At 38.0% G+C, this 25,979-nt stretch overlaps 1 protein-coding gene across 1 annotated transcript; it reads left to right on the forward strand.

Annotated features, from left to right (window-relative positions):
• Positions 1–408: 408 nt before the first annotated feature.
• On the forward strand, positions 409–7,148 carry rhcga (Rh family C glycoprotein a). Its single transcript, XM_039659461.2, has 11 exons — positions 409–774; positions 922–1,114; positions 1,325–1,475; positions 2,391–2,538; positions 2,647–2,813; positions 2,917–3,054; positions 3,152–3,288; positions 5,375–5,499; positions 5,768–5,841; positions 6,012–6,076; positions 6,428–7,148. Exons 1-11 carry the CDS (start codon positions 549–551, stop codon positions 6,459–6,461), a joined length of 1,458 nt encoding a protein of 485 aa, XP_039515395.2. The 5' UTR covers positions 409–548; the 3' UTR covers positions 6,462–7,148.
• The last annotated feature ends 18,831 nt before the right edge of the window (positions 7,149–25,979 follow it).

Consider the following 25,979-nt stretch of genomic DNA (forward strand, 5'->3'; position numbering starts at 1 on the left):
CTTATGACTTATGAGTTGAATTCCTGCAAAAGAAGCTTGATAATAACCATTGAACTGGTCATGCTCACCTAGCTATCTCTTTAAGATAAAAAAAAGAGAAGATTTTGCTTTTCTTGCTTTTTGCTTTTTTTTTTTTTGATTTTCTTGATTTTGACTGTCTGCACCGTCTTTATAAAAACTTCCAAAACTTCCCCCAAAAAGTCCAAAACTTCTGGTAGATGGTTAAAAGAAAAAAGCAAAGAAAATCATCTCACCTGAGGGTGAATTGCAGTTGTCAAAGAAGATGATCTGAATTGTCTTTAGTCCAAGTGTAATTATAATTATGTCTAGTAAGACAAGTATGACCTCTTTGGAAAAAAAAAAGAAGTTAGACGCCAGATAAGATATTGATCAGTCTTGTCAGGTGAGTGTCAGCCACCCTGATTTCATTTCCAGAAGATAGACCTGCACCAGGTGAGCATGACACACCTCCAGATCCCCAGCTATAAATACAGCAGCACTAGAGCTTCACTCAACAGATCATCTCTTCTCATCTCTCCTACTTCACCATGGGGAACTTCGTTGACTGCTGCCGAGGTTTCTGGTGCGGGGCCAAGAACCCTAACGTCCGGATCAGCCTGCCTGGGGTCTGCTTCGTGTGGCAGATCGCCATGATCATCCTGTTCGGACTGTTTGTGCGTTACGATGAAGAATCAGATGCGCACTGGTCTGAGCACAGACGTGAGGAGAACATCACGAGCGACATCGAGAACGACTTCTACTACAGATACCCAAGTGAGTATTTGTGTTAAAATGCTGAGAAGGCCATTCAAATCAGTTTATAGGTCAAATTTGCATGAAAAAAATAGTTTTGCTGAGCTCTCAGTAGGTTGAAGGTTACTGAAGTTTTCATCCATGAACCTTCTCGACCACTTTCCTCAGGTTTCCAGGATGTACATGTGATGATCTTTGTGGGTTTCGGCTTTCTCATGACCTTCATGAAGCGCTACAGCTTCGGCGGGGTGGGATTCAACTTTCTTATCGGTGCCTTTGGTCTGCAGTGGGCTCTACTCATGCAGGGCTGGTTCCACTTTCTGGACCCGGTTGACGGCAAAATCAAGATCGGGGTTGAGAAGTATGTTTTGCACCTCACTGTCTTCGAATAACTTGTTTTGATTCATTTATTTAAGGTCCTTGGTCACTCGTGCACATGTGTCATATAGTGGCATCAGAGGGCCGTTTAAATCACCATATTGCAAATGTGACTTTCTTGAAAAATGCATCAGAAGACAGTGATTTGTGCGATTCAGCTGATATTCATCATTTCCCATCTTGCTTTCACCAGTATCATCAATGCTGATTTCTGTGTGGCGGGATGTCTCATTGCATATGGAGCTCTCCTGGGAAAAGTCAGTCCCGTTCAACTGATGATCTTGACGCTATTTGGCATCACACTGTTTGCGGTTGAGGAATACATCATTCTTCATGTTCTTCATGTGAGTAGCAGTGTTATTTTAGAATTATTTATATACTCAGAGCTTTTATTGTTAAACTTTATTATTTGGTTAATTAAAACTGAAACAATTTATAAACATTTTTTGTTACTTGAAATAAAATAAACGTTAACCGAAATAAAAGAATATATATTTATATTAAACAATAACTAATTTTATTTCAGCTAGTTTTATAGGGACCATTTCTCATTTCCTTCTAGTTTAAGAATTAAAATAATTAAAAATAAAAAGAACTAAAAACTATATAGACTAAATTACTAAAACATAAAAAATAAAACTATTTTAATTATTCATTTCAATTATTACAGTCTATCAATGATACTAAAAATAATACTGTTTGCTATGTCCACTTGTATTTTTTTTGACCATTTCGAATATTTTTTTTATTTCAGTTTTAGTTTGTTTGCTGTTATTAATTTGAGTGCTTTGAATTAAACAAAATGTGTTTTTCATCTGATACAAATATTTTATTTCAGCTTTATTTCAATTAAATGGATAGTTCACCCAACAATGAAAATGCTGTCATCCTCAAGTTGTTCCAAACCTGCATGAGTTTCTTTCTTCTGCTGAACACAAAAGAAGATATTTAGAACAATATGAGTAACCAAATAGTTGATGGGCCCCATTGACTTCATAGTATGGGGAAAAAATACCACGGAAGTCAATAGCTACCATCAACTGTCTGGTTGCAAGAGAAGAAAGAAACTCAAACAGGTTTGGAACAACTTGAGGCTGCAGTAAATAACGATTTATATTAGGGGGGGACGGGGGGGGGGGGGGACTAACCCTTCAACAAAAATAGTTTTAGTTCTTGATGATAACCCTGGTGAGTACCATCATCCTGAATATGTCTGCCTAGATCGAAAGATTTTATTAAACTGTTCTTGCGTTTCACAGGTTCGTGACGCTGGCGGATCCATGGTCATCCACACTTTCGGAGGCTACTACGGTCTGACAATATCATGGATTCTTTACCGACCGAAGCTCGACCAAAGCAAGCATCTGGGCAGCTCTGTCTACCACTCTGATGTCTTTGCTATGATCGGTATGTTATGACTGAGTCCTTTTCATTAGTTACGCACCCTTGATAAGATCTGACATGAGCCGCTTTCAAAAAATCCAGTCCTTTATCTGAAGACGTTTCCTCTTACAGGGACCCTCTTCCTCTGGATGTTCTGGCCCAGTTTCAACTCTGCCATCTCAGATCATGGCGATGGTCAACACCGGGCGGCCATAAACACATACCTTGCTCTGGCTTCCTCTGTACTGACTACATTTGCCATTTCCAGCCTTTCTGCCAAGAAGGGAAAACTGGACATGGTAAGTTACAGCACTTCATAATGTCACAATTACATCTGCAGTCTCCTATCTGTGTTTCGTAATATTTCACCTTATTTATTTTTATTTATTTTTTGCAACATAGGTACATATCCAGAATGCAACTCTGGCTGGGGGCGTCGCGATGGGGTCAGCTGCCGAGTTCATGATCTCGCCCTACGGTTCTCTCATCGTGGGCTTCGTGTGTGGGATCCTTTCCACGTTCGGCTACCTGGTGCTCTCTGTGAGTGTGACAGAAGAGCAGATTTGAAACATAATTTGCGCTGTGGGAATAGATTCATTTATACCTGTCCTCCCCCCCCACCCCTCTCTCCATGCAGCCCTTTATGGAGAAGTACCTGAAGATCCAAGACACCTGTGGCATCCACAACCTGCATGCCATGCCCGGCGTCCTCGGAGGAGTTATAGGTGCCATCACAGCGGCTGCTGCCAGTGAGAGTGTCTATGGACGCGAAGGGTGAGTTTCAGGCAGCTTCACATTAAAGGTGCACCATCTAGCACTTTAAAAAAACTGTGTGCACTTTGCAGAAGAACATTGTTTTGGTAGTGCTTAAGCGCTGTGTGGATGAAAATAGTTATTTCTCATAACTAAATGAGAGGGAGAGATTATCCTACTGCTAATAAAACATTCACAGCTGGGCTTAAAGGAGTAGTCCACTATAAAAAAAAAAAGTTTTGCTGATAGTTTACTCACCCCCATGTCATCCAAGGTGTCCATGTCATTCTTTCTTCAGTCGAAAAAAAATTAAGGTTTTTGATGAAAACATTCCAGGATTTTTTTCCATATAATGGACTTCATTGGGTACCAGATGGTTCAAGGTCCAAAAGACAGTTTCAAAGGGCTTTAAACAACACCAGACGATAAATAAGTGTCTTATCTAGCGAAACAATCAGTTATTTAAAAAATAATAAAGTTTTATAAGCACAAATGCACGACTTGCTCTGTTCTGTGATGCGGGTTCGTGACTCTCCTGTTCGAACTCGTTCATCAAAATGAATGAATCTTTTTTGAGTCATTTCGTTCGTTGAATGAACCAAATGACTCGAAAAAAGATTCGTTCGTTTTGATGAACGAGTTCGAACAGGAAAGAAAGACATGGACATCTTGGATGACATGGGGTGAGTAAATTATCAGCAAAAGTTTTTTTTAAAAGTGAACTACTCCTTTAAAGCAGCTCTATGCAGTTTTTTTTTTTACCTTAACTGAATAGCTTCGGAGTTATTGCAATGGTTATATGACTATTTTCGGGTTGAATGTTGTGCGTCTCGTGATATCAGGTCTCGCGATGTAACGAATTGGTTTACGGCAAGAAAGATCTGCTAAAATAAACAGCAAACAGAAATAACCTGGCGCCGTATACATGCGGTGTTCGAGGCGCATACAATACAGACTGCCGACAGTTTAACAGGGCGCAGCTCTTAAAGGGGCCACACCTTATTTCCACTCGTTACAGCTTCCATCCGACTGAACAGGTACCGGTATACAGGGGGAGGGGATCAGGCCGTGAGTGCAGAGACATCTCTGCGTGAGTGCTATTTACGACAGTACAAGTACTCCACAGCGACTCTAGGGGTCACAGTTTGACAAAAAACGGGAATCCTGCAAAGTGCTGCTTTAAGTGATGTAACCAGTTTAGATGGAAAGGATCTCAAACTGACTGCTGAAGACGTTACTGTAGCTTTACCCAACCCGATCTTCCGGCAATTTGTACAAATTAGCCACCTTTTACTCACTCGTTCGAATTGGTCGTGCATAGCTTTGCTTTTGAATTTTTAGCAACTTTTCTCTATTCACGGACATGACGCAAAGGCGATTGACATTCATTCATTCATATATTTATTAAGCACCGATAAACACAACAGCAGTTGAACCATAGTGCTGTACAAATAAGACGAACAATGACAATACAAAAACAATACAAAATAAAATCAGCAAAATTAACATACAAAAATTAAAAAGCCAAAGTACAAAAAATGAGATTTTAATTTAGATTTAAACTCATATGTACGCAATTTCCCGTGAAAACCATCCTGCCCTGTCTAAAATATAGACACTTATAATAGCCTTACCATAGTGAATCAGGGTAAGACACAAACACGTTCTGGATAAAGGATTGATGATATTATTATTTCAATTTTGTTAATTTTGAACAAAAAAGTTACATTTTGTAACTGTTTTAATATAGTTGTCAATCATGAAATGACTCCGTTTCAGCTGTGAAGCGGCTCTTCTCAAGGCAATAGTGTCCTTATGCAGCTCTGTGTTGTTTCAAATCAGTTTTATAAGTATCAGCGTTGCACAGTTCATCAATTATGAAACAAGGTCAGTTTAGCTTCAGCTCTACAGTCGCAATAGTGTCATTATTGAGAAATTCAGATTCAGTTTACTTCAATGTTGAAAAGATGTTTCATCATCCAGTTAAAATTTTGTTCTTATCCAAAAGCATCAGTGCACTTAAATTGATAATATTACCGAATGTTGATTGTCTTTTTGAATAGTAAAAGTGTGTATATGTTGTTGATACAAATCCTTGTCTTTTCAGGTTGATAAACACCTTTAATTTTGAAGGGAAGTATGCTAATAGGACACCTGCCACGCAAGGAGGCTACCAGGCAGCTGGTATTTGTGTTGCTCTCGTTTTTGGAATCGTAGGTGGAATTGTAGTAGGTGAGCATAAAAAAAAAAAAAACATATACTGAAATACTATCAATCCACACGTAAGAATATAAAATGTAGCAGCTGCACACAATGTAATATAAATATAGGCTATGTCAGTGTTATTTTTGGTTTCATTTAATTAGTATCCAACCCTAACCCTGTGTATATATATATATATTTATATAATTGCAGTTATTGTTTATTTTATTCCAAATAATACATACATTTTCGTATGGTTTTAGTTAACAATAATAACCCTGGTATAATGTATATACAGGTTGCATCCTGAGACTCCCATTCTGGGGAGACCCAGCAGATGATAACTGCTTTGATGATGAGGTGTACTGGGAGGTGAGTTTGAATATCTATTTAATAGTTGCACAGCAATAGGTCTAGGTGGCACTATAGAACTCAAATGAGAATATAATTATATATAAATGTGACAAGTAGCCCGGTTTCTTCTATGCAGTGTGAAGGTCTGAGTTGTGTTTTTTTTTTTAAAGAAAATCTTTCTTTTACAGGTGCCTGAAGATGAGGAGAGCATCCCTCCCATTCTAGAATACAACAGCCACATGGTTGGCAAAATGTAAGGATGTACTCCTAGATTCTCTTGATGTTATGCAAAGTATATGACACTATTGTAACTATTTATATATTGAATATACAATGATTCAAAATATCACATTTTAGTAATTTTATTTAGTTTAAATTATCTATATTAGAATTGAACTTTGAAGTGCTTGTTGCATTCTAATACATCACCACGAGATGGCAGTACACTCCGGATAATAGAGTTTCAGCTTAGTAGTCCACATTTAAGCAAAATGATGTCAGATTGACAGTTTTACTATTTTGTTTAACTATTTAGCTACCTATTTTTGAATGAAGGGATTTTTTTAAAGTCTTAAATATGTATTTTATTTTTTTCATCTTTCAGGTCAGATACTAACTTCTCTGTGGAACAAAGCTAATGCAATGAAGGAATCCGCAATGTCTTTATGACACAAGAAGCAGCACCTGATCACATCATATTTGAAAAAAAAAAAACAACAAAAAAAAACAAAACAAGTTCAATACTAATTAAGGGACAGAAAGAATGTTCAGTCCAAGTCTGAAGAGAATCCCTGTTAAACCTTTTGGAGTTATTGGCCTGCAAGTCTACAAGGGTCAGCTGCTCAGCTCTTAGTTCAATTTCAAGTCTGTGTGTTTTACAGTCCTCAAATTGATTTAATCAATATTTCTGAAACGAATGCATATATTTCAGAATTACTGTAGAACTATAGTTCTAAACTTAAATTATATCATGTTTATGTTTCAATCATTCTATAAAAGAATGAATTAATATTTAGTGTACTTTATTGTTTTCTATGTTAATGAATTGACTATACTATTAGAATTTTGATATGATGAATGTGTTGGTTATTTATCTATAATTATTTTCAAATGTGTACAGTGATGTGATATTGCTTCTTTGTATTTAGACTATTATATTTGAAGAAATTAGAACTTTTGAGAGTTCAGTGTGTCTGCAGACTGTCTTCAGTCTGAAGAATGATAGTAATATTTTTTTTTTTAATTTTTTAATTATAATGCTTTATATTCTTAGTTATTTTAAATGTAATATTAAAAAAATAAAAAGGCAATATTACAATCTTCAACTCAATGACTTTCCATTGGTGTTCTTTGCTAAAATGTTTGTTTGTTTGTTTGTTTGTTTAATTAACATTTTGGGAACGACTATGCTACTTATAATTTAAACTGTTGCTTTAATTCTTTCAAATATAAATTAAGGCAACTGTGCATCTTCATTTTCTGCCAAACGTCATTTGAAACTATACATTACCAGACTCTGCTACTTCGGGGATTATCACGCTTCCGGATGGGCGGGATTTGTCAACTTTGTGCATGTCCACTTCCGACCACTGTCTATGCTTCCGAGTCCGACCCTATGCTTCCGACGCAGTTCAACAATGGCTGAGACGAAGGATATGGCTATGTCACTGCTCTGTTCCACTTTGTAAATCTAACCAACAACGCCAACCCTACGTAAGTTTTCATCGATTCCCGACTGAATTGAGTATAAGGAAGAAGTGATTACAACTTTAAAATAAAACAAGGTAACTTTAGCACGTTTGTTTGCAGCCAGCACTTTAGTGAATCAGACTAATTTACCAGGGATGCCGTAGCCTATAAATAAACTTAGTGTAGGCCTAGTCCGTCATCAGTTCGCCAGAGTCAAAGAGTATAGAAGAACAAGAGGCGAAACTCTGATGCGTTTTTGGTAACAGTCACTAGATGGCGCTTCGGTAGCGCGGCAGCCATATCGGGGTGAAAATTCCAACTGGAGTTACTGGACAACAGCACAGATAAGAAATATATTTTGGACGTTTTAATCCCCTGGATCATGCTGTACATGATGATCACTGATGCGCTGTGTACGTTGGCCTATAACTAATTGCCACTTTGGACATTGGCTGTGTTTTTTTGTTTGTTTACATGGTCTTGCGTCATTAATATAAGATAGGCTAGTACTGCAAAAAAAAAAAAAAAAAAAAAAAACTGTTTACTGTAAAGCTATTCTATTGCTGTTATATATTTATTGTTAAACATTTACATTTTAGTACAACATTTATTTGCTGAATTTATTTCATTGATAACTTATTTATTTTTGTAAGTAACGTTATGTGTAGGCCTACCGGGAAACGGTCTATGCTATTATAACTTTATGAACTGATATCACTTTATTATTACCTGTCACACTTAATGTGGAGAGTAATATAATGAATTAAATCCTCAAACTTCCCTGTCTCAAGTTATGTGGGGGTAAAAGCCCAGTTAAGTAGCAACTTCTTTTTTAACTGCTATAAAGTTAACTGTTGTGAGATAAATAATCACCTAGCCTAATTATTTCAACCTAAAAATGATCTCTGCACTGGACTAAATATATATTATATGACTGCCGTGTCGCTTTCACCCCGAAATGGCGGAAGCGTATAGGGCTGCTGCTGGGCGCTGGTGTCACTTCACTTCTTGTCAATATACGAAGAGTTCAGATGCAAAAGCCTCTAAGTGCCATTTGAAATTTTCTTCTAAAATGATCATTTTTATCAAGCTTGTATATTTAAGTTCAGTAATTTCACTTAAATGGCAATGAAGATTACCTATTAATTGTCATTTAAGTGAAATTACTGAACTTAAATATACAAGCTTGATAAAAATGGTCATTTTAGAAGAAAATTTCAAATGGCATTTAGAGGCTTTTGCATCTGAACTCTTCATACGTTCTTTGCCAGAGTGATCGGTGATTCAACGGAAGTGGCAGTGCACAAAGATCACTGAATCCGGAAGTCCTACCATAGAATGACTACGTATCATTTGTCATGTGACATACGCAATGAAGAGATCGTTCATGATTCACATCTGGGACTAATGCAGCAGGATGTCGAAACGAAATATGGATGATTGTTGTTATTATTATGATAATAATAATAATATGATAACAAGAGCGCGCCACCGACGTTCTTGTCATGGCCGTAAAAGACAGAAAAGTGACGTTGAATGGGGGTAAGTTATACTTATAGTTGTTATGGCCAAACAGGTCTGATCTGTCATTAGCTACTACAATTAGCCTGAAAAAATTGGGTAGCCTATTAGGTAGCCTATTATTAGCCTATTATGTGTAAGCTCGAAGTGTTAATATTTTTCCTTGTTAATGTATGATTTGCAAAAATAAAAACGACTGCATCTGTGTTGATGAGAGAATCAAAGTGTATGCGGCCACATAATGGCCAAGCATGCTGGTTGTTGCTGGTATAGGCTACGTTGCAAATAGAGGGGCAGCAAAATTGTTTTTCGCCTAGAGCGGCAGAAGTGCACTCACCGGTCCCACTTGATGATGCAAGCGAAATACCGGAGTGAACACATAGACAGTAAAAAGATTGAACATGGCTGTAAACTACTTTTTCTTCAGTTTGAAAAACCCCGGAATGTTCTCCATAACAGAGCGAATTGCATCCCGTGTCTCGTTTCTCATTTCTGCGGTCGTTTCCAATAGATATCATATAGAGACTAGATGCCCGCCATCTTGAACCGGTCGTATTCCTAGTTTCGGTGGGTGGCAGCAGATGAGATACCAGAGCATTGTGGAGCATTTTCCTGTTCTAATCGCCGGACCACGGGACCACCGAAAATAGGGATTTTCACAAGTAAGTCTTAACATTACCGTACTATTGGTTGTATTTTGTGAATAGAATATTACCTGATTATCGAGCAGGAGCAAGGATATTTGCTAGTGTACTGAAATCGTTGTGAAATGTTGTTTACTGCATCAGCCGGTGTTCACCCGGCATGCATGGAGTGAACACCGGTAACTGTTAAAGTAATAATTACAAGAGCTTCTAGGTAGGCCTAATCAGATAAGCATTCAACTGCCCTGTTGTATAGGTTATTTAATTGTGTGCGCACATGGATCGGGAAGCAAGGTAACACACGCATGACAGCGATGAGCAAATTCAGTTAACGTTACCCCTCCAACTTTTAGGTTTATTGATAATCTATCTTATCACATGTGATTTGGCTATTGATATTACAGAAGTCCTGTGGTAAAATTACATTATTAACTTACTCCATCTACCCTTGTAAAGCTAATCCGAATAGGGCTTTAGTCTCGACATTTCCCCCTCCCACACCACATACAATAAAATAGGTAACGTCATAGGCTTAATGTTGTCCGAATTTAATTTTTAGAAATTACTGATGAAATCACGTTGAAAATCTTCTTCTCAATTTTTATTACAAGTGGCTCTGCGTGTGTGTGTGTGTGTTTGTGTGTGTGAGAGTGAGAGAGAGAGAGAGTGAGAGTGTGTGTCTGTCTGTTAGTATGTCTGTTTGTGTGTCTGTGCGTGTGTCTGTTTGTGTGTATGTGCATGTCACAAATCATAAATTGTTTCTTCAACTTATTAAAATATCTTACTTTACTGTAACTATCTGTTTCTGCTTCTTTATTATAATAAAACAAATATATAAAATTATTAAAAAAATATATAAATTATTAAAAAAATGTATTAGATTTAAAAAATACATTATATCCTTCTTCATCACACATATTGTGTCTGGTCACTTTATATCTTATATATCAGAATATTATATTACTGTTAAACCTACAATGTATATTAAAATACTCTGAATGTGTCCTGTATCATAGCTGCATGAATGACCTTTGCAGCAAAAAAAAAAAAAAAAAAAAAAAACGCGTGAAAATCAGTTCAGTATTCAGTGAGATATGATTAATTTAATGCGCTGACAGCTCATTTCACCTGCCATTCAGATTACACTGAGCGGAGCGGATGACCGGTTTAAGATGGCGGCTCCAATTCTCGTCTGTGCCGGTTTTCGATTTCACCTACAATGTGAAACTCGGCGCTTAGCGTCTACGTCACGGCTCTCAGCCCGCCCTCTGTTCGTTGATTGGCCGGCTGTTTTCAGACCGGTGGAAAACTGAAAGATAGGCTGCTGCTATCTCGCAACACAGTCTCATGAAGATGCGTATCTATACCACGAGTGTCATTTCTCGTGGCATTTATACGCCAAAAGTGTTTTTTTCGTGTATATGGTACGCACTAAAAAACCCTGGGTTAGGTTTAGGGGGGAGGGGGGTGGGGAGTTCGTGCGTATTATACGAAAAAAAGTGCGTATCATATGTACGCGAAAATCGCGTGCCAAATACACGCAAAAACTGTTTTTGGCGTATAAATGCCACGAGAAATGACATTCGTGCCATAGACACGAACTTTCATGAGATCGGACTGACTACAGGAGCGAAATGAAATTAGCGGAAGTAGGAAGTCTGACGTAGTCAGGCTAATTTGAAACCTCTTCTTTGACCAAATCACTTGTTTTTAAGTGTTTTAGTGTGCCCTATCTACTTTTTCTAATATTACCTTTCACGCAGTATGTAATAGCTGATTGTGAATGTAAATCGTCTGCAGTTATTATCTCTTGAATCGATTTTGAACAGCTGAAACAAGTCCTCTGCAAATCCTGTCTCACTTCCTGTTACAAACCTTTGCAATAGCAAATAGACTGCCGAAATTATGACGTCACTTTGTAGGCCAAAACGCGGAAGTGAGTTAGCATTTTAGCACGTCCAGTTCCCTCACCCTAAAGTTTATGGGCTTTTTGAATGGGTTTTTTTTGCTAAATCCCCTGAAATAAGGTCTGTGGTGAACAAAGCCTCTAAATATTTTCACGTTTTGATCTATGACATAAAACGTTATAGCCTGCTTGTATTTTTTTTAAACTTTATTGTGTCTGCTTGTGTTTTTAAAACTTTATATAGGCTTCAAAATGTATACATTTTGGATTAACTTGTAAAGATTATCTGTATAGACAAACCATGTAAGGGTCTCAACTCTTGGTTGAACACAGATTTTATTTTTTTGCGATTTTCCAAAAATGGGGAAAATGCATAGCTTTTCGATCGAGGGAACCCATGCGCCGCTAACTTCCGAAATGTCCTACAAAGTGAGGTCATAACTTCAGCACTCTATTTGCATAGTTCTGATGCACTGTTAGTGGTGAACCAATCACAACAGACTAGGGCATCTGACCAATCAGAGCAGAGTAGGCTTAAATAACTAGGTTTTGACATAGATTTAAAATAATTTGATTGTCATTGGACAGATTTTTAAAAAACAAATCTTGTTAATAAATACACTTGTTTGGTTGCTATTTATGATCCTGACATCTGCAGGATCAAACCGTATAGATTTCAGGTTTCATTTAATTAAAAATGCTTAAACGTTGCTGTTGATTTTTATGAATACGCACAGTGAGTGATAAGCAGTTATCTAGAGTCTGTTAAAATCCCAACAAAGCTGTTAATTGAGCTGCTGGTCATCTGTTAGCGTGCTTGCTGGTCACCCTCAGGCCATACTCCTCCATTCTAATGGAAATAGACTCCTTGTAGAGGGTCAAATGGGGTCAATTGGGTCATTTCCTGATCAATCAGCGTGACATTTAATGAACTTCAAATACGCACTGCTTTTGTGAATGAGCACAGCATGACTCAACGCCGATGATGGTGTTGAGTGATTTTGTGTCTTTATGACGGATTTCAGTTTGTGCATGATTTCATGTTCATGAATTTAATAGGTGTGCTATTACTAATGCTACTGACTGTATAGTATTGCTGACAAAAAGACTCAAAATAGGCTGAGTTGAAAAATAAATACTATTTTTCCAGAAGACCAATAATTTTCCAAAGTGCGTGTTAGAGCACACTGTATCCCACAATGCAATGTACTCGACTTGACCTTTCCATTTCCAGTGTGACAGCTGAATTTTGGCTCAATATTTGTACTGACTGCCAAAACTTGGGTTTGGATTAGTTTGACATAGATTGGATTCTATCTATATTTTAACAATTTTTCTATGAAAAAAGTGCTGTTTTATTTTGAGGCCAGAAACAAAACACAATATGTAAATTGAGCACAATATGTAATTCAGCTGTCAGCTGTAACAGAATACTATTACCCAAAACGTGGAGTATACAGAGCACACTGTATCCCATAATGCAATGTGATTGACTCTACATTGCATTTCCAGTTTCAGCCAAAATTTAAAAAAAAATTTGCAACATTTAACTCATTTTTGGTTCATTATTTGCTCTGCTATGACTGCCAAAAGTTGAGATATTTACACAAAATTGGTTTAAAACATATATCGGCAAATATTATTTCAAAAAGTATTTAAAGCCTGGTTTAAGCCTCAGTTTCCACTGGTTAAGCATAACATATAAAAATCATACATAATTCACGTTTTATACTCAATGCATTTACTCATTGTTTATCTTCCAGTTTATACAAATCTAACTACACTTTAGTATACTGCTTTTTTTTATGATTGTGATTTTTTTTCTACATAGATTGTGGATTCTATCACCATTTTTTTATATACAAAATAAACTTAAAAAAAAAAATTCGCTGCAAAATCTCCAGTGGCTTTTTTGAAGCCTCCTTGAAGTAAAAAAAAAAAAAAAAAAAGTCAACGCACATATACACAACAGCTTACTCTGGTTTGAGGGATTACAAGGTATAACCGAGGCGGACAGCAGCGGAGCAGGCCGGCACATCATCTGATTCCCTTCGGTTTTCCCATGGGGATGAGGAAGAGGGGGGCGGGGCCCAGAGTTAAGGATCTACCGCCGCATCGGGGCTGAGCGGCTGAAAGCAAGAGACCCGGGGTCAAATCTCTTCTCCTCTCTAATCAAACAAGTCTGCAGGGGACGGGGGGGGGGGGGGGGGGGGTTCAGGGTCTGAGGAGGGGAGGGTGTCGCTCCTGTAACAGAGATGTTCTGGCTAATCCCCTGTGTGAAGGGGAGCGGGCAGGTGGGCCGACCCAGCCTTAGTTTACTCTGAAAAGAACTGCCAGCGGAGTTAGAGCGCCCAGAGATCCACACTTGGATCACATAGCTCAGAGGCTGTGTGTGGAACCACTTGGCCTGCCATTGTCCTACATGGCCGGTCTTGTCTGAAAAGCTGTAGAAAGCCTGTAATCAGATTAAAGATTGCCAGGATGAAGGGGGCTAGTTTTTCTTTTCTTTTTTTCCCTCTTTTTTTAAAAGGGAACAGGGAGGGAGATTGCAGCCCCTCTAATCAGTACCTGCCATTGAAGAGCAGGAGAGGAGCTAAATAACTCGGCAGGGAGTGTGGGTACAAGGGCCTCATGGACAAATTGGGCTGTTGTTGCCTGGGTATAATGGTGGGCAGTGAGTGGGGGGGCTGGAGGAAAGGTGGTGTCTTTCATTCAGCAGTCTTTCCCCTCCTGACCTGATAATTATATCACTCTTAAGGGTTGATTGGCACTGGCTGATTGGTACATGTGTGTCGATAGACCTTTTTACCCAGAATCTGTCACTGAATCCTTCGGTACTTGTGGTCAGGGGAAAAAACACTTCATTTTGCTTGGGTACCAAAGCCGAAAGGTCCCGTTTAAGGGTTAAATTGAGTTTCCGAAGAAGTTATGTGGCTGTAAGATAAAATGTCTGTTTATAACTATGAATTAGCATTAAAATGAAACAAAGACAAAGTTAAAATATAGTTAAGTGAGATCGTAATGAGGAAAAAAAAGGTAAATTCTTCTTGTTTTTTAATTGTTTTTTTTAAATATTATTTGTACAAACAAACATTTTAATATTAGAATATTATTTATATTTGAAAAACGGCACCAAATCAAAGTCGGGTGCAGCCAAAATGCAGGAAGCCATTTTGTCTCATAAAACAGGAAGTGATTCTCATGACTGTGGCTGAATCTGAAATCGTACCATACAAAATCATGTTGCATTTAAGCATGTTAATATAAATAAGACCGGTTTGCTAATAGAGAAAAGTCCATATATAGCATCATGGGCACTCAATCCAAGCCCTGCTTGTCATGCTAATCCTCATTATTTGTCCCCTTGTTAGAGAACCTTCCTTCTATCGTGTGTTGGTTTTCCCAAACTGCTTCTCATGTCGGCCGTTCCTTTATACATATTCATTGGTTTCTACCACCAAGAGCATTAAGCCTTGTTAAAACAGAATCAGGCTTGTTCAGTGCGACATGAATCCATTCACATGGGTCAGAGGGTCAGGTTTGAGAGAATATGACCCCATGGACAATAAATATAGGGGTCCATTTACGGCAATGCATAGCAGTCCGGCTCTTTGATTCGGAAATTGATGGTGGTCGGACAATAAAGATGGAGCACGAGCAGCTTAAACTAAAATGTTCTTCTAATTAGAGGATCCACCTGCATTGGGAAAAGCATGCATTGATGTAGGAGGGATAAAGCAAGAGTTCAAATAATGGCAGTTCTTTTGAAAACAGTATTTGCATTTTCAGTCACTCTCTGTGCTTGATTGGTGGGATACTGGATCAGAAAAAAAAAGACGTTTTAGGATTATGTTGCAAAAAGATTGGTTTACAGGTTGCTCACGTGACAGGCTCAGTTTGAGCCTGCGCAGTACACCTGGCTATCAGCTTGTAACAGGCTTCAATTTTCTCAGGTGAAATCAATGGGGTCGCTGTGTCCATGTCTTTTACTGTCTGTTCGAGTTTTCAAAATGGCTGCTAGTTGAATAAGGCGAATAATGAATGCAGGAGAAATTGGACGCACGATAATGTGCGTTAAGCACGCGCTGCAGTTTTGTCTTCTACTGCTTTAAATGCTTAAGCTCGTTAAAGCAGGATGGATTCTGATTGGCTGTCAATCTTTTTAGCGTTCATCAGCTGGAAAAACTTTTTGGGGGGGAGGAACAAGTGATTATCAATAAAGTCTTTTCTTCCCAAGTTGTGACATATTCAATACAAAAAATTCATTGGATTGATTGGATTGTTGTGGTTTGCTATTGGCCGATCTCTTGTGACAGGTTGCCCTGCTCTCATGCCAGTTAACACATCATCAGAGAAGAGATATTTTGGTAAAAGATTAGCCTACAATGGCATATGAATAAAAATAATGTGCACTGATAAATCATTCATAATAGCTAAATACTGCAATATTCCATAAAAAACACAGATTTCATGGTAACTTAGGCCAGTTCACACCAAGGATGATAGCAATTAAAATATAGTTTTAAAAATCATTCTGAATTTAAAAAGAATAGCTAAGAATCCACGCCACAGCTATTAGTGGACAGGCTAAGTGCTTATGTTTGGCAGAATCGTTCAGTTTATGATACAAGCGTGAAAATTGGCATGAGCAGTGTCCATAGGTCACTTGACAAGAAAATTGTCCGAGCCACTTGAAATTTCAAGATGGCGGCCATTTTTCAAGATTGATTAGGCCTACTTTTCTCCATTTTTCAAGATTGGTTTATTTGGTGATACAAGCATGCAAATTGGCATGAGCAGTCTCTGATGGTCACTAGACAATAAGCCACCCACCACAGCTACTTGAAATTTCAAGATGGCCACCACCTTAGTGGAGCAATTAGGCTTAAGAAATCATTTAGTTGGTGATACAAGCATGAAAATTGCCATGAGCTGTCTCAAAGGGTCATTTGACAAGAAACCGCCCACAGCCACTTGAAATTTCAAGATGGCGGCCTTTTTTTCAAGATTACCACCACCTAAATGGAGCAGTTAAGCGATATAATTGTTTAATAGTGACATAAGCATGCAAATTATGAGCAGTCTCTATGGGTTGCTTGACAAGAAAGGGTTGCTCATGCCAATTTTCATGCTTGTATCACCAAATAAACCACCATATAACTTAACTGCTACACTAACATGTCGGCCATCTTGAAAAATGGCCACCATCTTGAAATTTCAAGTGGCTCGGACAATTTTCTTGTCAAGTGACCCATGGAGACTGCTCATGCAAATTTGTATCATAAACTGAACCATTATATCACTTAGCCTATATAGTTTATATTTTTTATATTGAAGATTTATATATTTTTCAAAATATCTTTGTGTTAAGCAGAAGAAAATCCATACATGTTTGGAACAACTTGAGCATAAGTAAATTATAACAGAATTATTATTTTTGGCTGAACAACCTTTAACATCAAAGAGGAATGATATCGTTTTTTCCCCCTAGCTGATGAACAATGTAAAAATTGACAGCCAATCAGAATCCATTCTGCTTTAAAAGACCCAACATTTAAAGCGGCAGACAACAAAAATACAGATTAATAAGAAACAGAACATGGCTTGTACGCCCTAAGTTATTGTTTTTGTTTTTTGGTGTGAATGGGCCTTTGAAGTTGTGTTGTGGACTTTTTATAAAATGATATCTTTATTGTTATAGTTATTGTCCCTGGTGTGAATGGGCCTTTACTGTGGATCTCTTCATTAACACATTAATCACACCTTTTTTTTATTTGGCCAATCCTCCTTTTCTTAGCTCTCCTATCAGCTGTGCACTGCTCAATATGGAGGAGCAGAATGAATCAATAGATGAACACATCTGTCGTGTTTAAAGAGACGGTAGCCTTCCCTGTTCTCAGTTCTACGTTCTCACCCCCAGAGTGACAAGCACTCTAAATGAGGATCTTAAGCCATGTCAGCTCTAGAATTACAACTAATTAGGAGGTGGAACCGATGATTATGGCCGGCTCCTTTAAGCCAATGCTCAGGGCAAAAAGGGGGCTAATTAGTCGGAATAAACTGATTGGCTCCTTTGATCGATTCCTCTGTTGAGTGACACAGACAGGGACAAATTATTTTCCTTCAGTGGACATGGAAAAAGGGTTGTTATACCTGACCAAGAAGAAGAAAAGCAGAGAGCTCTGAAGTAGGGATGGACTTACAGGGCAAGCTGTCAAACAAAAGCACTTGAGCAAAGGAAACACCTCTCTCCCTCTGTTCCACCATCTGCTGGTGTTTAACATGTGTTTAAGGTGATGTGCAAAGGAGCCACGTAGTCATTAGCTGCATTTTTTGCAAGTTTCTTATGTAAAGTTTCTTATTGACTGACATGTTCTCTGGGTTGTGAGAACATTATTTTTTCCAGCTCAAATTGAAGAGAATTTTGTTTCTAAAGCAGCAGCATCTGTTTAGCCTGTAATTGTTTACGTCATAAGACAACGAGAACCATAATAACGTCATATTTGGCAATATAGCGTGTGAATTATGTATATGATGTTTTACGCTGTTATGATGAACTATAGACCATTTTGCAAGATGTAATCAACACTGGTTCAAAAACACTTCCTGTTTCAGTTTGTAACTGTTTTCTTTATTTCCAACGCATTTTCACCCCAAGGCGTCACCTTTGACCATGCTTCAATATTTGACGCTTTAGGCGCCCTTTACCGTCACTTACATGACGCGATCCTACGGCGTCATTTAACTGACGCTAAAGGAAAGCGTCAGTTAGGGGACGCGGTTAGGTTTAGGTGTGGGGTGGGGGTAGGGTACACGCGATCCTAGGGCGTCATCTAACTGACGCTAAAGGGCGCCTAAAGCGTCAGATATTGAAGCATGTCCAAATGCTTCCCAAGGCATCAGTTAAGTGACGCCTTGGGGGTGAGAATGGGCTGTTATTTCACATGTAAAGAAAACATCTTAAAGATGTTTGTTTAACTTTTTGATTCAGTTTTAAATGTTCTGTTGGTTGTTTTTTTATTATTATACCTTTATTTAACCAGAAAAAACTTGTTGAGATTAAAAAATCTCTTTTCCAAGAGTGTCCTGGCCAAGACAGGCAGCAGCAAAAATAACAAAGTTGCAGACATGACAAAAAAAAAAAAAAAAAAAAAAAACATGGAACATATAGCATAAACATAAAACATAGAAGCAAGAATCATCCAACTAATTATTCATAGCATTTACAAACAGTATGTATAGCCTCTATATCATTTAAAAGTCTTTTAAAAGCAATCGTGAAACTGGTTCCTGAAGATGTAAGACATCTTGTAGTTGATTCCATGCGCTAGGGGCCGCATACATAAACGACCCTTTTCCCATTTCAGTCCGGACATGAGGGACGGACAACAACAAAAAGTCCTCAGTTGTATTTTATCCCAGGTTTGTTAAAATACTGAAACAGGAAGTGCTTCTGGACCAGGGTTGTTTACATCTTGCAAAATGGTCTATATGTCTTTCTCCACTGATGTTTTATGATGTTCAAAGGGTTTCTAAAGATACTGATTGTTCAAAGGCAGCTGTCTGACTCTGAGATGGCAAACGGATCGTTTTTGTTACATTAGCAACGCATTATTAGCTGTTTGACAATGTAGTCAAGCAAAAAGCTAATCATATTAATTACTGTTATTTGTCCAATGTTGTAAAGAGCGATACAATTTTGTAGCGTTTACTACAGTAACTTGAGGAAAGTTGACCATCTGAGCTGGTGTGAGTGAGTGGAGGTGGGGCTAATCGTTCAGTTTATTATACAAGCGTGAAAATTGGCATGAGCAGTGTCCATGGGTCACTTGACAAGAAAATTGTCCGAGCCACTTGAAATTTCAAGATGGCGGCCATTTTTCAAGATTGATTACTTTTCTCCATTTTTCAAGATTGGTTTATTTGGTGATACAAGCAGGCAAATTGGCATGAGCAGTCTCTGATGGTCACTAGACAAAAATATTGAACAAAAGTTTGAACAACTTTTGGATTTATATTTTTGTTATCCCTTCAGATACAGATGATGGCTTTCTTTCACAGGATTTTTCTGAAGAAACAACTTCTACTGAATACAAACAGCATGCCGTCAAATATAAGTTGGCCTATCTATTAATCAGAAATCCTAAATCCTTTGCATTGCGTTTGTGTTTTTTAGATTGGCTCTGATTTTTAGATCTGAGGTGAAGTGCATCTGTGAAGTGAAGAAAGCTGTAATAGATATAGCCAAGATATAACCAGTACTTACAATATTTACTTTCACATGCTGACGTAGAGTTTTGTACATTTTAGGCATTTTCCTCTTTGTTTTCCTCTCTGTTAAGTGAGTTCAGATGTTTTCTTTTTCAAGATTACAAAAACTTGATTTAAATAACACAAAGCAGGATTCACAAGATTACAAGATTCACAATACTTTTAAAAAGTTTGGGTGTCAGTAAGATTTAAAAAAAAAAAAGTTTTTTTTAAAGAAGTCTCTTATGTTCGCCAAATACTTATTTGATTAAAATACAACAATATATACTTCAATATTATAGTATTTAAAATAAATGTTTTCTATCTGAATATACAGTATGCTCAGCCTAAGAAAATTGTTTTAAAGATTTTGAAAGCATATTGTGAGCTTGGAGTCAATTGTTTTGCATGAAACATGTTTAATTTTCAGCATCATTACTCCAGTCTTTCGTGTCCCATGAATGATCCCAAAGAAATCATTTTAATATGCTGATTTGCTGCTCAGGAAACATTTCTTATTATGATCAATGTTGAAAACAGTTGTGCTGCTCTAATATTAATAGCGGAACTGATTTACTTTTTTTTTTATGAACAGAAAGTTTTTTGTAACAATATATTTTTTTATTGCCACATTTACTGGATCCATGTCGAGTAAATGTAATTACTTTTTTTTTAAATGGAGACAAACATTTTTATTATTGTAATGCTAATGTGAAGTGACAATTAATGTATTATTCACATGCCTTTCACACTAAGAGGTTTATTAGCATGGTCTAGATTGGCAGGTTTTTATGTTGCAACTGAATATGCAATTGACAAAAATCGAAACTTAAATATTTTTTTTTTTTAAATGCAGGGGAAAAAGTTGCATCTGGTCATGAAGTTGTTTCCCGCCCAAATAAAGGCCCAGGAGCCCCCAGTATCCTCATTCCCACCCCTGATCCGGAGAGGAGACCCAGCGTCATCTGTATGCGCTGCTGCCAGCAGCCATTGTGAGGTTTTTGTAGAGGCCCCGTTGGATCTTGGAAGCAAAAAACAACAGATTAGTCATGATCTTATCCACCAAGTATCTGCCCCTTTCTTTTCTCCATCTGACAAGTGTCTGAGAGGGGGAGGCTCCGCTTTTCAGAGCCATCAGATGAACTTCACACCAGAAAAAGAGGTGGGGGATGCGGGGAGAGGGACGTCTTTTCACTCACACTTAGAGAAGCGTCCTTCTCAGTTGCAGGGGCCTTGTTGCTAAGGTATAAGACCTCTCCATCTCTATGCTCTTGTTGCTGATGAAGCCTCTCTGTCACTGGACAGCAGTTGCTAGGCAGGGCAGAAAGTGGAGGAGTGCACGCTATGCCGTCTGGCAGCATTGTTGTCTTGACTGAAACATCTCTTTCCCCTGATGTTTGCTGCATGACAGGTCGGTTGCGTACCTCACGTGGGACCCGATTCCTTGTGAAGGGGACCCCAGACTTACTGGGTGGTACCATTGAACAAAATGTTGCTTTGAATTGGCCGAAAATATATGGGCAGGGCCGGTTTCCCTGATTGCTCTTTGGCTGATTTCCACTATATTTCTATTTAGACCAGGAGCATTGCTAGCCTTTGGGGCACATGCCCCTATCTTGCAAAATGGTCTATAGATATGGGATATAAAATGTCTAATGTGCAATACAGAACTGCTTCATCGCTGACAAACGATAGAAGTCACTGCCAAGATCTGTTTACAAAAATGGTTTGTAGGTTAATATCGATCTCATCCATGCCCTTTTTCTTTTATTTTATAAAGTATCAATTCCTGACACTAATTTGATGTAAGAAACAGCTGGAAACAATTCAGTGTGCAGAGGTGGGTGATAAAGTACATTTACTCCATTACATTTACTTGTATTTTTTAATAGTTTTTAAGAGTATAGATTTAAATGCGGGTACTTTAACTCGAGTACATTTCTAATAAAAAAAGTATTTTCATTAGTATTCTCTCGTTACTATAATTTAATGCAGTCACTGTAAAAAAATATTTTCATGATTTGTAATCACAACATTTTTTCTTTTGTCAAAACAACTTAAATAATTAATGTGGTTCAGATAACATAATATTTTGAGTTTCTGATGATTAAATCAATCTCCTTCATTGTATTAACTCAATTTTTCCATTTCAATGAACTTAAAAATTTAAGGCAACCAGGTTACTTTATTTTTTAAGTTAAACCAACAATATTTTTTTACAGTCTTGGCAAGCGATTTCCCATTCAAAAATAAATTAATCTTTAAGTCGATTCAAAGACTTAATCAAACAAGATGGCAAAACGGTCAAAATTGGTTCGCGAATCAGTTTGAAGGATTCGTTCAATTTCCTGCTGAATCTTCAATCTGTAAAAGCATCCTGTAAAAAATGACATGATCAATAAGTCATGACCACATATATTTTTCCATTACTTCAACTCATCAAAATAAGTTAAGCCATTAGTTTTTTAAGTTATACAAAATTCAATATTTTTTTTAAGCCAGTGTAATGTAATTTAGTTATTTTTTTACAGTGGCCAGCAATGAAGATCTTTATTAGTTGAACATCTGCGTATCCTGTTGGTGAATGATTCCACTGGTAGCTACATTCGATTTCATTTCATACAGGTAATAAACTTTACAACCAAACAGATTATTACGTAGGCCTATACACAATACCACAAAGTAGCCTATGACATTACCAGTTTTTAGACATATAGGCCTACCCTTTGTGGGTATTGTGCAGTCGCGGCAACTTGTTCGGCTTGAAAAGGAATGCCTTTGCTTTTGTTTTCGCTACTTGAGTAGTGTAACAAAGTTCAGGGAAGAAGGAGGCAGGAACCGGATAATAATGAAAAATAAAACTTTATTTAAACAAAATAAACAAACAAAATACCTGCCAGCAGCCCCTCACGGACGACTGCTGGCTACCGAAAATAAAATATAAAATACCGGCCAGCAGCCCCTCGCGGGAGACTGCTGGCTTACCAAATAAAATATCAATCACAAACAAAAGCAGGCATGTTCCTCTCTCGATCATCCACTCCGTCGCTCCCCCTTTATGGCTCCGCTCCTTCGTGAGAGATGCGAGACCGGTGTGCTTCGCAGGTGCTGCTCATTAGCAATCGCAACACCGGCCTCGCGACTTTCTCTCACGTCCCTCGGCCGTCCTGCTCACCAGAAGTTATTTTTTTCATTGCATACTTGTTTTTGTTGAACTTTTTTTTTGAGTTTTTGTTGAACTTTTATTCAAATATAAAACTAATTTTGCTTTTAATTTGAGTAAATATTACTAATGGTACTTTTACTTGAGTATAGTTTTTACATATACCACCTCTGTCAGTGTGTGAATGTTCTGAATGAATCAAACTGAATCACAAAAAAATTCAGACCTTTTTTGTAAAGCTGTTTGATCCATTAGCCTAATTCAAAAGTGAGAAAACATGTGACGTGATTGCTGAAATAACCAGTGTTGTAGTACTCGAGACTCTGACTCGTCTCGGACTCGGTCTCGAGACCATATTTTAATGGTCTTGGTCTTGTCATGGACTCGTGTGCATTTGGACTCGGAATTGACTCGTACTCGAACATTTTTTTTTTTAGGACTCGGACTTATTCCCGAGTCCACTCGAGTTCAATTCAAAATATTTTTCATGATTATTAATGTATGTTAATAAAATATTTCTTTAAATTGATTGACACGCCCAGTGATTGGTGATTTTCTAGTGCGCAACAAATTGTAATAAAATTACTTTTAACACCACCTACTATGTGGCCTTTTTACCCTAAACTGATCATTTTTTTTTAAACTCTAAGTAAATTCAGTAAAATAAAAAAAGGATTTCTCTAAGTAAATAAAAGTAAATTAGGTAATCAACCCTCACTGGTCTCGGTCTCGACTCGGACTCGACCGTCTCTGGTCTCGGACTCGACTTGGACTCGACTCTCTATGGACTCGGTCTTGACTCGGACTCGACTCTCTCGGTCTCGACTCGGACTCGAGTGAGGTGGTCTCGACTACAACACTGGAAATAACATCAGGGAAAATTATTCTCAAATAAGGTAATCTCCAGGCAAGGGTCAGTAATATTATACTAGGGCACAGCATATTCAATAGACACCCCAAATATAGATCTTGATTTGCTCAAATGCGTCCAATAGACCATGGGTTTGAAATGGAAATATTGGAATATGCTATTTTCTAGCTGTCATTGGCAACCTAATTAAATAATTAACATAAACCCTCCCAGGTAAAAACAGACAATACCTTCCACAAAAAGAGCCCCAGACAGTCTCTTGCATCTAAACCGGGGTCCTGAGAATGGTCAATTGGGCCTCTATATATAAGTTTCCAGGACATAAAGCAGAACTGCTAATGCACAATCAAAACTCAGCCAGACTCCATTTATCAAAGCATGCATATTCATTTCTCTGCATGCAGCTCTGAGAACCAAAGAGCATGCGAGGCCCCTGGGAGCCGTTTTTGGGGTTCCCAAAGTCTTGCTTCAGCATGACAGCACCACATAGGATGCATGGGGGGATATACGCCCTCAAAAGCCTCTTAATAGACACCATCCCAGACAGACCCTTGTCTGGAACCAGACTGAGCAATGTTCAAGTGCAAAGACTGCCAGACGAGGATGGGTGGAGCTGGAGTCACGTTACCCCATTGACATCACAGAACTCACCATCCGATCAGATTTCTGGCTTTCAAAAGTGTGTGCTTTTGCCTTCCATTACCATCGGAGGACGCAATTCCCAGACACTGGGGTCAAAAAGTCAGTCTGAGGCAACTAATCTGCGACTCTGTAGACTAGACTGCATTGCAGACGCGCCGTCTATTGTGTGCAATCCATGGGAATTCTCACATGGCGGCTGAAATTAAACCATCAAAATGAAGCCGTTGTTACGTTCTAATCCCTTGAGCATTTCGGGTTATGTATCTAAAGATTCTTGACAGTACTGCAATTGCAGTAATTCATATACATGATTATATTTGAGCCGTATTCTGACAGAACATTTAATCTCTCCTTCAGAAATTATACAAGTGTGTGACAGAAACACTAAGATGGGCCCAGGAGCACATCACTTTACTACTGTGAGGAATATTTCACAATATATTGCCATTCAGAAATCATTGGCATCCTAAGGCTTTGTACAATGACTCATAACCTACTGTAAGTAGCTTAATACTTTGACCTCGAGCAGTGGAACAAATTTATATGGAATAATGAGTCATTTTAACCTTGCGCATCATACCTTCCACCATCCTGATGGTTTTGCATTTGCAAATCAGTTATTTACTATTGCTATCTGTTAAGCATGTTGAGGTGTCTAATGATTACTTGTGCGAGTCATTATGTGTAATGATTGCTTTGCATTCCAATCCAAAGCCAAGGAAGCATTATCGACCCTGCCGACACTCTCATATAGCTACTGCTAAACAAAATCAAGAGTGTCTACATGAAGTGTGAAGTCAAGTGCCTTTCATGCCCTTCATAATCATCAGACCTTTATAGGAAACTAGAATAGCACATTTGTAAGTAGATTTCAAGGGTTTGCCTTCCACAAAGTGTGGGATTTTGTGGGCTATCCATTCATCTATCTACAGTAGGACTGATTTATCTAATGAAGGACTGAAGCTGTTCTAAAGGCAAATGATAGCCTTAAAGGACTAAACATTATTGTGTGCACTGTTGATTCATGCAACAGCAGAATACCTCACACAAAACACTGCAACAACAGTGTGTTAAACAACAATAGCTAGCATGTAAAAAGTTTATCTGGCAATCCAGTATTAGACTTCCGGAGCTACACTATTCAACAGTGTTAACCAACATGAACTATCACACACATTTCTGATCCACTAAGAACACCCACAAACCTTTTTTTTTTTACAATTTTTCAAAATTTTTGAGAGCATTTTGACCCAAACCCTCCCAAACCATTTTTTTACAGTCTATGGTCAAAAGTCATTCAGCAGCAAGGCACACTGGGAAGCTGACACTACTAGGCCTACATTTAGTATTTTATCTTGTTTACACTGTGATTTGTCAAGTGTTGTTCAGCAGCACAAGTGTTACAGTTAGTATCTTTTTGTCCAACCACCATCACCTGCAAAACAGTAAATCCATAGCCTCCATTTATCA

Source organism: Pimephales promelas, chromosome 1 (genome assembly GCF_988280905.1).
Source record: "Pimephales promelas chromosome 1, fPimPro1.hap1.1, whole genome shotgun sequence".
NCBI lineage: Eukaryota > Metazoa > Chordata > Actinopteri > Cypriniformes > Leuciscidae > Pimephales > Pimephales promelas.